At 43.1% G+C, this 11,618-nt stretch overlaps 1 protein-coding gene across 2 annotated transcripts; it reads left to right on the top strand.

The window, feature by feature from the left end:
- The first annotated feature begins 63 nt into the window (after positions 1–63).
- Positions 64–11,281, top strand: LOC106585513 (TBC1 domain family member 10A). Of its 2 annotated transcripts, none has more exons than XM_014171801.2 (9): positions 64–811; positions 2,947–3,046; positions 4,234–4,341; positions 4,428–4,534; positions 4,674–4,788; positions 5,039–5,104; positions 5,236–5,425; positions 5,638–5,792; positions 6,411–11,281. In XM_014171801.2, exons 1-9 carry the CDS (start codon positions 630–632, stop codon positions 7,014–7,016), a joined length of 1,629 nt encoding a protein of 542 aa, XP_014027276.2. In that variant the 5' UTR covers positions 64–629; the 3' UTR covers positions 7,017–11,281. The 2 variants fall into 2 exon arrangements, with proteins under 2 accessions (XP_014027276.2, XP_014027279.2); XM_014171804.2 differs by lacking the exon at positions 64–811 and adding an exon at positions 856–1,468.
- The last annotated feature ends 337 nt before the right edge of the window (positions 11,282–11,618 follow it).

The following is an 11,618-nucleotide window of genomic DNA, read 5'->3' on the forward strand; positions in this document are numbered from 1 at the left end:
ACTGGGATATGCAGCTCAAAATATTTAGTAAGCAGATGTTCAAGAGAGTGAGGCAGCTGATGTGACTACCAATGGGGAAATCAAGTTGCAACCACTGCGTTAGATGAGAGCGCAGGCAGGACATCCGAACTTCTCAACTTGCCTGACAAGGAAACGGAATACATGGACCAGGAGGAAGGAAGGAACGAACGACACAAACTGTCTTTTAGCTTGCTTCACCAACATGACATAACCAACATATGCACATTTGTGGTGAATTGTGCTACCTAGTTAGCTAGCGTGCTAACTTTCTAGCTAACTAATTCATTGCCACATTACAAGCTAGCTAGGCTAGCCAGATTCGTTTACGATCATTAACGCACACACGGCAGCTAGCTGACGTTACTGTCTGAAAAGGCTGCTACGTCAACATCACACGGGAAAACGTGCGGTATTTACTAACATTTCGCTCGCTCAGTTACGCATTCTGTCGTTAATAACTAGATGAATTAGCTAGCTAGTCCCGACAGCTATCGTTAGCTAGCTACGTATTGCATGCCATGGCATTAGTTTTGTTTGTAAACGTTCGCCTGGTTACATACTGTTGGTTGTGACAGTGCCAAAGAAATAGATGTATTTTTGAGAGAATCATGGCTAAAATAGAGAATGGTCGCCAGTCGGCCGACTCGAGAAGAATCAGGACCATTAGTAGCAATCATATGGACGACGAGAGCTCCCTTGGCTCAGACTCCGAGATCAACGGCTTTACCAACGACAGGCACACTGATAAATATGGATTTATTGGAGGGGCGCAACAGTATTCAGAAGAATCGTAAGTAACGTTGGTGTTCTGCTCACATTGCCCCATATAATTTGTAAGCTTGCACACTCCTATAGTTACTTGGGTGTGTGAAATGTGACTACATCAAATGTGTGTTTTTAAAGGGTTGTCTCTTTAGTCCCATCTATGGAAAAAGACATGCCTCCAGTATCAACCTCCCAATTAATATGTGAATGGGGCCATTTGGGGTGTACTTGGCATAAACTCACTGTTCTTACCGAATGTGACTTATTTCTCTAACTAAGTTGTTTAAATACCCTGTACTATTTTAAGATATGTGAACCAATTTACTCAAACTGTGGACTAGCATCATAAAGTCTCTGTAAGCAGAGACCCTCCCTTCAAGCCACCAGTCTGCTCTGAAGTTCTGGGAAGACCCCTGATTGTTTGTTTACATAGTGTTTGGTTCTTGCCTAGGATGATAAGAACCGAATACTCTGAAAGGGGGAACTGAGAATAAACCTTTAGGTGTGAAGGGCGACGCTGACCAGCTTTATCATCTTAATCTCCTTTCCAGTTCATCTCCCTCTTTTGTGGTGTCTTTGAATCACAATGCCTTATGGACACTGATGTCATATTAACTTTTGGACTATGCAGCTAGCAGCATGGGGACTCAAATGCTCCCTTTCATGATTGGAGGGACACCAGGTTTTGTTTTCCTGAGCACATTCTTCCTTTTACACTTGGTTCAGCACAGGTTTTTCATGACTTTGACTTGTCTCTTTTCTTTTAATAGTAGGCTTACGTTACGTTTTAATCTTAGGATGCATAGTTCGAGTACAATTACACATTGATTTTCTCAATGCACCCTTCGCCTTCCAAATAATTTAATATGTCAACAATATTATGTATTTTATTCCAATTTCCTCTTTTATGGTTTTGCCAGAGGCAACAAGAGGTAAGTCTCTCTAATTATGAGAAGAAGTCTTTGTTATTGTGCTCATGTCCATGCCCTGCAGTGTAGCACACTGCAAATGGAAGGAATGAGTGAAATTTGTGCAAGCACTATCTGCCTGGGAGCTTCCTGTGTTCTGTAGTGTTGGCTGGCCTTGTGCCACATCTTTGGTGCCCCATTGTTGGAGTGCCTCTTCTGGCTCAGGGTTTTATAGGAAGTGGGAGACAAAAATTGTTTAATTAAGATTTCTATGTGATGAACTAAATTATACTTAAGTACAGCAGTCTATTTATTTTCATTTGTGTAAGGTGGTAGGCAAACTGGCAAAGGAAGATAAGATAAAATATTTGTATCTTAGTTTTGGGGATTGGAGTGAACAGAATTACTGCTAGAATCCTTAATTGAAACAATAGCAAAGAGTTTCCCACCCCTGTTTTTCTGAAAAGGTAAGAGATGGGGCTGGAGAAATGTAACCACTCTCAAATTCATAGACCATAGATGTGATATCATGTCCAGTCCTTGTACCCATAGCTCTGTTTTAACCAGGCTTTGAAGCTAAACAGTTTTTGTTTACATTTTACTTTTACTAACATTTGCGTAAACTATTTTGTGTTCTGATGGGGTACGACAGTTGAACTGAGCACATGAGGCATTTATATGTTATATTCTTCAAGAATCAATGTGTATAGATCAATCATTCAAAAGGCAAAAAGTGGATGCAGCAACTAAGGGTTCTGGCTTTAAGAGGAAAGAGGTTTATCCAAATGTAAAGGCCTCTCTTTGAACTTCTTATACCCCATGATTACAAGGTTGTGCTGATGATTACATGCTACTTGAGCGCCATCAAGCCAAGCTATAAGAAAACGTTAGGCCTATATATTTTCGCATGCTCAGTTCCATTTCTTGGATGGAGGCTTGGAGCCAAACTTACCACATTATAACGTTACCTAATCTCTTTTCTGGTTCTGCACAAGGCCCGCCCTGCCTGCATACATAGAGGGAAAATCAAATGCCTCTCAGATACCTGTTTTACCCTTTCCTCCTGCTTGAATTTCTTATCTTTAATGCTTCAAAACCTGTTTATTTTCATTCTACTTCTACACCTTTTTTTTTATAAAACAATTAGAAACTCTAAAAAGCTATAACAGATTTTTATAAAATGAATTCTATAATTTTGCTTAGATTTAGGAAGTTCTATCATTTCCTCCTTATTCTTCTGTCTCTCCCTCAGGGCTCAGGATGTCCCTCCAGAGGTGCTGAGGCAGCGAGAGGTCAAATGGCTAGACATGCTGAGCAACTGGGACAAATGGATGGTCAAGAGACACAAAAAGGTCAGACAGTTGCTGAGAGTTGGAACATTCATACGTCTGACACAATTTCATTTGTTGCCGTGTCTAGACTGTTGTGACACTGTCTCTTACCATCTGGTGGTCTTAATTATTCCTCAAACGATCCTAAATAAGTTCTTGCACAGTATGTGGCAACTCCTTATTATGTTATTAGCCAACCAGGGCCTAGTTGGCTGCAATAGTACTCTGCCCTGGTTTTGTAAATCTAAGTATTGCTTCCATGCCATCCTCTGTCCAGGCATGTTGGGGGTTTGGGCTGTATTGTAATGACTGCTACAGCACAGTTACTGTTAGGACAACAACACTGTTTGTGTTCCCTAATAATTCAGACAAGCCAGTGATTAACCTGCATGGCAGACACTGACTTGTTTGTTCCCCAGTAAACTTTAATGGTTGGAAGAAGTGTAAAGCTTTGGATAGTTTCCTTCATGGAGGTTGTTCAGGGCTTTGGCTTCCATCTCAAGTTGCCTAGCCAGTTCTACCCGTGTGTCTAACGTTAACTATTAAACTTCAGCCTAATCGCAATTCCATGAGTCAGCAGCAGGGCATAACACAACCCATCCCATTATCTCCCTCACCGACTCCATGTTGGAACACGTGACAGAGCAAGACTCTGGGTGGGGGTAACATCACATGACCCATCCCTGTAACAAAGTTAGGGTGGAGATTGCAGGATTGACAGCGACTATCTTGTTCTCACTGCAAGCTCAAGTATGGACTTGGTTAAGGGTATTACCACATGAAACGCACTAAAGTGCACTCACTTAAATAAACACAAAAATGATCAGTAGGCAATGTTTCCTCTGGCTGCTATGCTGTTTGATCTCAGAGTCATAGTGTCTCTGTTTCCCCTTCTCTACTTTGTTGTTCCATGACTTCCTCCAATGGCTGTTCATACTCTTCTGGAAAGAGTGGCAGTAGCTTATGATATCTGTAAAAAGAAATGGACTGAGTAGAAGTGTGAATGAGTTATTCAACTAAACCCAAACAGTATTGTATAGGTCCAACGGCTTGTTTTGTTTCCATGATTACAGGGTCCCTCCAGTTCTCTCAACGATACTGACTCTATAATGCTCTAGTTTAACAACTCTCTTGAAATGCAGCTTGATTTTTACTGGAACAATCTTTGGTTGGTAATAAATACATTTCTCTGTCTCTCTGTTTAACAGGTGAGACTGCGGTGCCAGAAAGGAATCCCTCCCTCACTGCGAGGCCGTGCTTGGCTCTACCTGTCAGGAGGAAAAGTGAAGAGGGAACAGAACCGGGGGAAGTTCGAGGTTGGTTATGTTCTTTCTCTTGCTCACGCTCTCCGTTTGTTTTTACTGTGTGGGACTGAGGTTGATTCTCCCTAGTGTTGTTTCAGGAGCTGGACAGTCAGGCTGGAGACCCAAAAGAGCTGGATGTGATTGAGAAAGACCTGCACAGACAGTTCCCCTTCCATGAGATGTTTGTATCACGAGGCGGCCACGGGTTAGTTGTCTCACACAATAGGATTGTTTATCCTCACTCGGGGACTAATGTTTGACATTTAGTCTTGTCTGACCTTTGTCCTTGTGTGTGTTCATTGCTGTGTTCATGGGTTTGTTTGTGTGTTTGTTTACCCACACAGACAGCAGGACCTGTTCCGTGTTCTGAAGGCCTACACGCTGTACAGGCCAGAGGAGGGCTACTGTCAAGCCCAGGCCCCCATTGCTGCTGTGCTGCTCATGCACATGCCTGCTGAGGTGAACCCTGTGCCTCTTGTACTCTGAACTGTGGTTCTCTCACAATGACTCCCTGACCTGTGGTTTAGCTAAGTGAATAGTGCTCTCAACCAGCTTCCTTCCTTTTGTGACCCTAGTTACAATGGAATTGTTTATGTACGCTACACCTATAGCTTGCCTGCCGCTACTGTGTGCTTTAGTTTTGGTTCCCTCTAAAGGTATGGTTCCAGTCACAATTTCCTAACACCATCATCTGTATGTTTTTCCACAGGATGCATTCTGGGGGCTGGTCCAAATTTGTGAGAAGTACCTCCCAGGATACTACAGTGCAGGGCTGGTAAGACATGTACCCTTCACTAATGCACTACAAGATAAGTCCTATAGAGTAAGGTAGACCACACAAGATGTGTTTTGTTCTCCAGTCAGTATGAAACTACGTACTTCCCTCTCTCCCCTCTGTCCCTGCAGGAGGCCATCCAGTTAGATGGAGAGATCCTGTATGCTTTGACGCGGCGTGTCTCCCCCCTAACCTACCGCCACCTGGAGAAACATAAAATAGAGGCCATCCTCTACATGACAGAGTGGTTCATGTGTGCCTTTTCCCGCACCCTGCCCTGGGCCTCAGTACTCCGTGTCTGGGACATGTTCCTCTGTGACGGTTCGTTAGTTGCAGAAACTCCCACACAAACATCTGTCTTGGATTCTTTCAGTTACAACCTCCAATTCATACACTGGAGCCCGGCAGTATTGTTGATCACCCATTGAGATAATCAGTAAAGTTCCTGTGATGCTTGCAATTGTGGATGATACACTCTGGAATCATCCCTCATGTCCAGTTAGTGACTGTGTGACCTCTTACCCCCCTCCCAGGTGTGAAGATAATTTTCCGGGTGGGCCTGGTGCTGCTGAAGTGCATGCTGGGTACTCGTGAGAAGCTGAAGGCGTGTCAGGGCCAGTATGAGACCATGGAGCTGCTGAGGGCCATAGAGCCACGCTACATGCAGGAGGGCTTCCTCGTCCGGGAGGTAAGGGCTTCACTAGCAGGGAGTCAATGTCTATAGAGATACACAGGACTTACACAATAATCAACACCGGAGAAGTATCGTCTTCAAGCACACTGGGTTACATCTAGCTGCTGAGTCCTGTTAGATAGAGATTAGAATGACATAACACCCCTATTTTACCCAGAGTGGAATTGTCGTCTGTGCCTGGCTAGAGAGAACAATGGCTGTTCAGAAATGTAGTAGTACAGTGGATATGTGGAGTTCAGAGTGGAAGTTAGTGATTCACAGTTCTGACTGGTCAGTGTCTAGTCCCTCCCTGGCTTTGTGTGAGTGTCTCTTCACTTTGACCATAGCCTCTCTGATAGTGTCGACCATCCTCACTGTGAGTGACAATGAAGCTCCTTTAGCCTCAGGCAGTTTGACATTTACTAACAAGGTTAAGATAAGGACTGGAATGACTCACCACCTAACAAACTTTTTCTCCTCTTGGCCATTAGTACTATACATTTTGAATCACATTTCCTACAAGATGGCATAAACCAATTTGAGTATTTTGTACATAAGTTTCCCAGTGTACTGCATGCCTGTAATCTGTCAGTGACCAGCAGTAACCACTGTCTCTTTCTTCTCCTCCCTCAGGTTCTGGATGTGCCTGTGTCAGAGCGGGACATTGAGAGCGAGCACCATGTTCAGCTGAAGCGCTGGAGGAAGAACCATGGTGAGCTCCACTGGAAGTCCCCTCCCAGAATGCACGGTGCCAGGGCTATCATGGCCTCGGAGCCTCCCAGTCACCAGGACCTTCGTCAGAACCCCACCATCATCGTCGAGTCGCCCCTGCCTCCCCCTCAGCCCACCCCTCAGCTGCAGAAGGGAGAGAAGAAGGGCAAAGAGGAGAAGAAGAAAGGAAGTATGAAGAAAACCCATCCTCCTGTCACGGAGATCCCCAACCCTTATAATTTACCTGGTGACCCTAAGCTTCCACTCAGAGATCCTCAGCTTCCACTCAGAGATCCTCAGCTTACTCTGAGAGACTCACCAGTACAGAAGCCCCTCGTCAATGACACACCCCTCCCAAACACACCTAAAGACTCTCACCTGCCCCAACAACCAGCTCTTAATGACCAACCAGCCCTCAACGACCAACCAGTCTTTAACGACCAGTCTCTTCTCAAAGAGTCGCCCCTCCAGAAGTCCAGACAGAGCCTGAGTAGCACAGAGGCAGATCATCAGGACACATACCTGTAGCTCTCGCTGTGGGCAGAAGGTGGAACTGCATGTGTGAAACTGGGCATGATGGTGAGTGAGTGAGAGAGGAACTGGAACAACCCCTGTTTTATCCTGGACAGTTCTCATTCACTCGCTCCTCGCATGCCCTCTGCATGCCCTCTGCATGCCAACCAAGCCCTCTGTCTCTTTATCAGGCACTAGCACAGCTCAGCCATATACCAGCAACTGGGTGTACCATGGCCAATGTCACTGCAGCCCAACCAGGGGCGACAATTGTATATTTTTCATATGATTTTTATTCTGCTTGCTTTTAAGACAGCGTATTGCCTAGAGCAAGCACACAGTCAGCAGCATACACTAATGCATCACTGCCAAGTGTTTATAATACTTTCATCCTTATGTTACCTCTTCATACTTTTTCACTCTGACTGTTAGTGATGTGCAAGGGAGACATGTTAGTGATTTATTGGTTGTGTAGTTGTATACATAAAACAATCATCACCTAATAGACTATCTGATTCTAGGGTTTAACAAGAGACTTGAAACTGCCTTCATTTGCACAAAGTGGGAGTATTTAAAAAAAAAAAAAAATCTCCCAACCACCTGTGGTTTGTAGGAAATAGGAATTGGAAATATCAACTTTTTTTGAACTAAGCTATTGATACTTTTTTAATTTAATGTAAACCCTTGCCATTTCATTTTGAATAATGCTTAAGAAAGAGCTGGGTAAATATTGTTTCAAGTCAGGTTGGTTGAGTCAAGTCCCAGTTGGCCTTATCGATAAGTAAAGAGCTTCCATCCTTCACCACCAGAGAGCAGTCTTGGTGTGTTTTCCTGTACATTCTGTTATTCCAGCTGCTAACTTCCCCTTCCTAAAAAGGAACTCCGAGCACTCTAGTCTCGAATTTACACTCATTACGTGTCAATTCCATACTTTCAAAGGAACTTGCAAGCTTGTTTTACTCTACAGTAAAAGGTGACATATGACATGTGCCTTGTACAACGTGTGTGTATAAATCTTCTATTGTCCCTGCCAGGTGGTAATGGGCCTGATCTCTTGAGACCAGACACATCCTCAGTGCCAGGCAATTCCAGTTACTATGTAGCGTTTAACTCATCTAAGGTATGCAAGAAGGAGAGAGGACTGGACATTCCTCACAATAATTTGACACATTCCTGCCCTTGGGTTTCTTAAAAGCCAATATGTCTTGTGGCCAACATGCTTAGTCTTCTATGAATCATGTATGTATAGTATTCATGCATGTTCATATTTAAACATTTTGGGGGCGTGTGAGTGCCATAGCAGTTAGCTGGATCGTTCCACCAATTCGGTGCCTTTTGAAAGTGTAACTTGGTCAACCTAATTTCATCTCACCTAATTTTAACATGGTCATAAAAAGCACTTTTTCTTTTTTTACACTTTACCCTATCGAGGTTAAATAATAATTTAAAAAAAGACTAAGTGCCAAATAAACTAACAGGGTTGACTGTAACAGGGTTGCTGATTTAATCTTAAATCCCCTTGTGAATCTTCAAAATTACTTTGTCAAAGCAACAAAATAACTTTACAATGATGGTGAAAATTTTGAGAAATGTTTGGGTTAAGTGGGTTAAAATCTTCCTAGAAGTCAAACGGTGCAAGTCAAAATGCTGAATTTATTTAATTATCTATGTGGTCTTTATTAAAGGGCACGTCATTTAATATAACACGATGTTAAAATTCAATATTGGTGCACAATTTCTATTTAAATATCAAAGGGACGCAAAAGGCACTCTGTTTGTGGAACGGCCCAGCTGTATAGTGCTAACCTCTGCTCCACTGCACAAGTGCTGGGTGATGTGGACCTTGCAGGCTAGATGCACTATATATACAAAAGTATGTGGACACCCCTTCAAATTAGTGGATTCGGACATTTCAACCACATCCGTTGCTGACAGGTGTATAAAATCGAGCACACCGCCATGCAATCTCGAAAGACAAACATTGGCAGCAGAATGGCCTTACTGAAGAGCTCAGTGACTTTCAATATGGCGCCGTCATGCGATGCCACCTTTACAACAAGTCAGTTGGTCAAATTTCTGCCCTGCTAGAGCTGCCCTGGTCAACTGTAAGTGCTGTTATTGTGAAGTGGAAACGTCTAGGAGCAACAACTGCTCAGCCGTGAAGTGGTAGGCCACACAAGCTCACAGAACGGGACCGCTAAAGCACATGGCGCGTAAAAATCGTCTGTCCTCCGTTGCAACACTCACTACTGAGTTCCAAACTACCTCTGGAAGCAACGCCAACACAAGAATGATTCGTCGGGATCTTCATGAAATGGGTTTCCATGGCCGAGCAGCTGCACACAAGCCTAAGATCACCATTCTCAATGCCAAGCTTCGGCTGGAGTGGTGTAAAGCTCGCCGCCATTAGACCCTGGAGCAGTGGAAACACATTCTCTGGCGTGATGAATCACGCTTCACCATCTGGCAGTCACAGACGAATCTGGGTTTGGCGGATGCCAGGAGAACGCTACCTACCCCAATGCGTACTGCCAACTGTAAAGTTTGGTGGAGGAGAAATAATGGTCTGGTGCTGTTTTCATGGTTGGGACTAGGCCCCTTAGTTCCAGTTAAGGGAAATCTTAACGGAACATTCTCGACAATTTTTTGCTTCCAACTTTGTGGCAACAGTTTGGGGACGGCTTCCTGTTTCAGAATAACAGTGCCCCCATGCACAAAGTGAAGTCCATACAGAAATGGTTTGTTGAGATCGGTGTGGAAGAACTTGACTGACCTGTACAGAGCTCTGATCTCAACCCCATCGAACACCTTTGAGATTAATTGGAACGCCGACTGCGAGCCAGGCCTAATCGCCCAACATCAGTGCCCGACCTCACTTATGCTCTTGTGGCAGAATGGAAGCAAGTCCCTGCAGCAATGTTCCAACATCTAGTGGAAAGCCTTCCCAGAAGAGTGGAGGCTGTTATAGTAGCAAAGGGGGACCAACTCCATATTCATGCCCATGATTTTGGAATTAAATGTTCGATCAGGTGTCCACATACTTTTGGTCATGTAGTGTGGCTCTGTAAAGACATGGATCAGCTTATTGCTACACTGAGTGACAGGTCCAGATATATGGTGATCAAAACCAAATAACAATGTGATAAGGATCATCGGATTGATCCATTGCCTGTTACTATGGATGCTTAGCCTTACTTGTTGCATACCGGCGAGGGATTACTTTTGGGATATCTTGGAGTTTTCATCTTTTGGGATAACGTTGAAGCCTTTCCATTTAAAAATGGTTCATTCATTTGGGGAGATCATGAGGCCTGTTGGGATAAAGACCAGGCCTTTGCTTTGGGAAAATAATGGACAGTCTGTTGACCACAGCCTTTTTGGGGATTCAAGTTTAGAGGGAACTCAAGGTTTGCAGTCAGAGGTGTCAAAGGATTTGAACTATTCTGTTGTAGGCACTATAGGAAATGATTCAGTAGAGATTAAGATGTAATCGATGCACAACACTTATTATTGCTATAATATATAATTCCACTGAATGCTGCACGTTTGTTGTACAGGTCACCTCTAAGACCTCACTTAAAAGCAATAAAAGGTGAATGGAGGTCAAGTAAACAACAACAACATATTTTATTTATTATTTAACCTGGCAAGACCGTTAAGAACTAATTCTTATTTACAATGACGGCTTAGCCCGGACAACGCTGGGCCAATTGTGCTCTGCCGTATGGGACTCCCAATCACGGCTGGTTGTGATACAGCCTAGAATCGAACCAGGGTCTGTAGTGAGGCCTCTAGCACTGAGATACAGTGCTTAGAACGATGCGCCACTCGGGAGCCACATAGCCCTTCTCCACCCAAGTGTATAGTGGCCTGTATCACTTATTTCCCATTTTGCAGCTATTCTAGATTAATTTAATGCTTAAAATATGTATATAAGACTAATTTGTAAAATGTCATTTTGTAATGAAATATTGTATTTTTTTTGTGTGTACACCTGTATTTGATGATCAAAATCCACCATTTGCCATAAATCATGGTAGAAACTGAATCTGTTTTAGCTAGATAATTTTGACACTAACTTTACAGTTTAAAAAGCAAACACATGCAATCCTTTCTTCCCTAGAAATATCCATGTCTTCTCAGCACAATGGTTTTAATTTTCTTTATTCAGAGAGGCCTTTGGTATTTCTATGTCAACTATCAACAAATATGTATTTATCTCAGAAGATTTCATATTGTCATTTTTGTTTTTACAAATAAAATCACTTTGATCAACAACAGCTCACGTTGCGTTTGCGTATTGGAAATGTGTTATTTTGTATAGTAGTGAATCGGCAAAAGCCTACTAATAAAGTAGTTTTTTGGTGTGAGTTTACTTTATAGCACCAGAGGGAGCAGTAGAGCCATAAAAGACCCCTACTTGTCTTCCACATTTGTGATTCTAAAAGTTTTGAAGAAAAAAAGTCTGCTAAAACGCCATGTAAAACAACACATGTGTGACAATAGTTTTAAAACATTTTTTAAACACAATTAAGGAAATATTTTACCTCTGTCCCTTTTTTTTACCGTCCCTCATTTCGGCGACGGTGTAACCTACTCGAGGTGAGGTCATCCAAG

Source organism: Salmo salar, chromosome ssa24 (genome assembly GCF_905237065.1).
Source record: "Salmo salar chromosome ssa24, Ssal_v3.1, whole genome shotgun sequence".
In the NCBI taxonomy this organism is placed as follows: domain Eukaryota; kingdom Metazoa; phylum Chordata; class Actinopteri; order Salmoniformes; family Salmonidae; genus Salmo; species Salmo salar.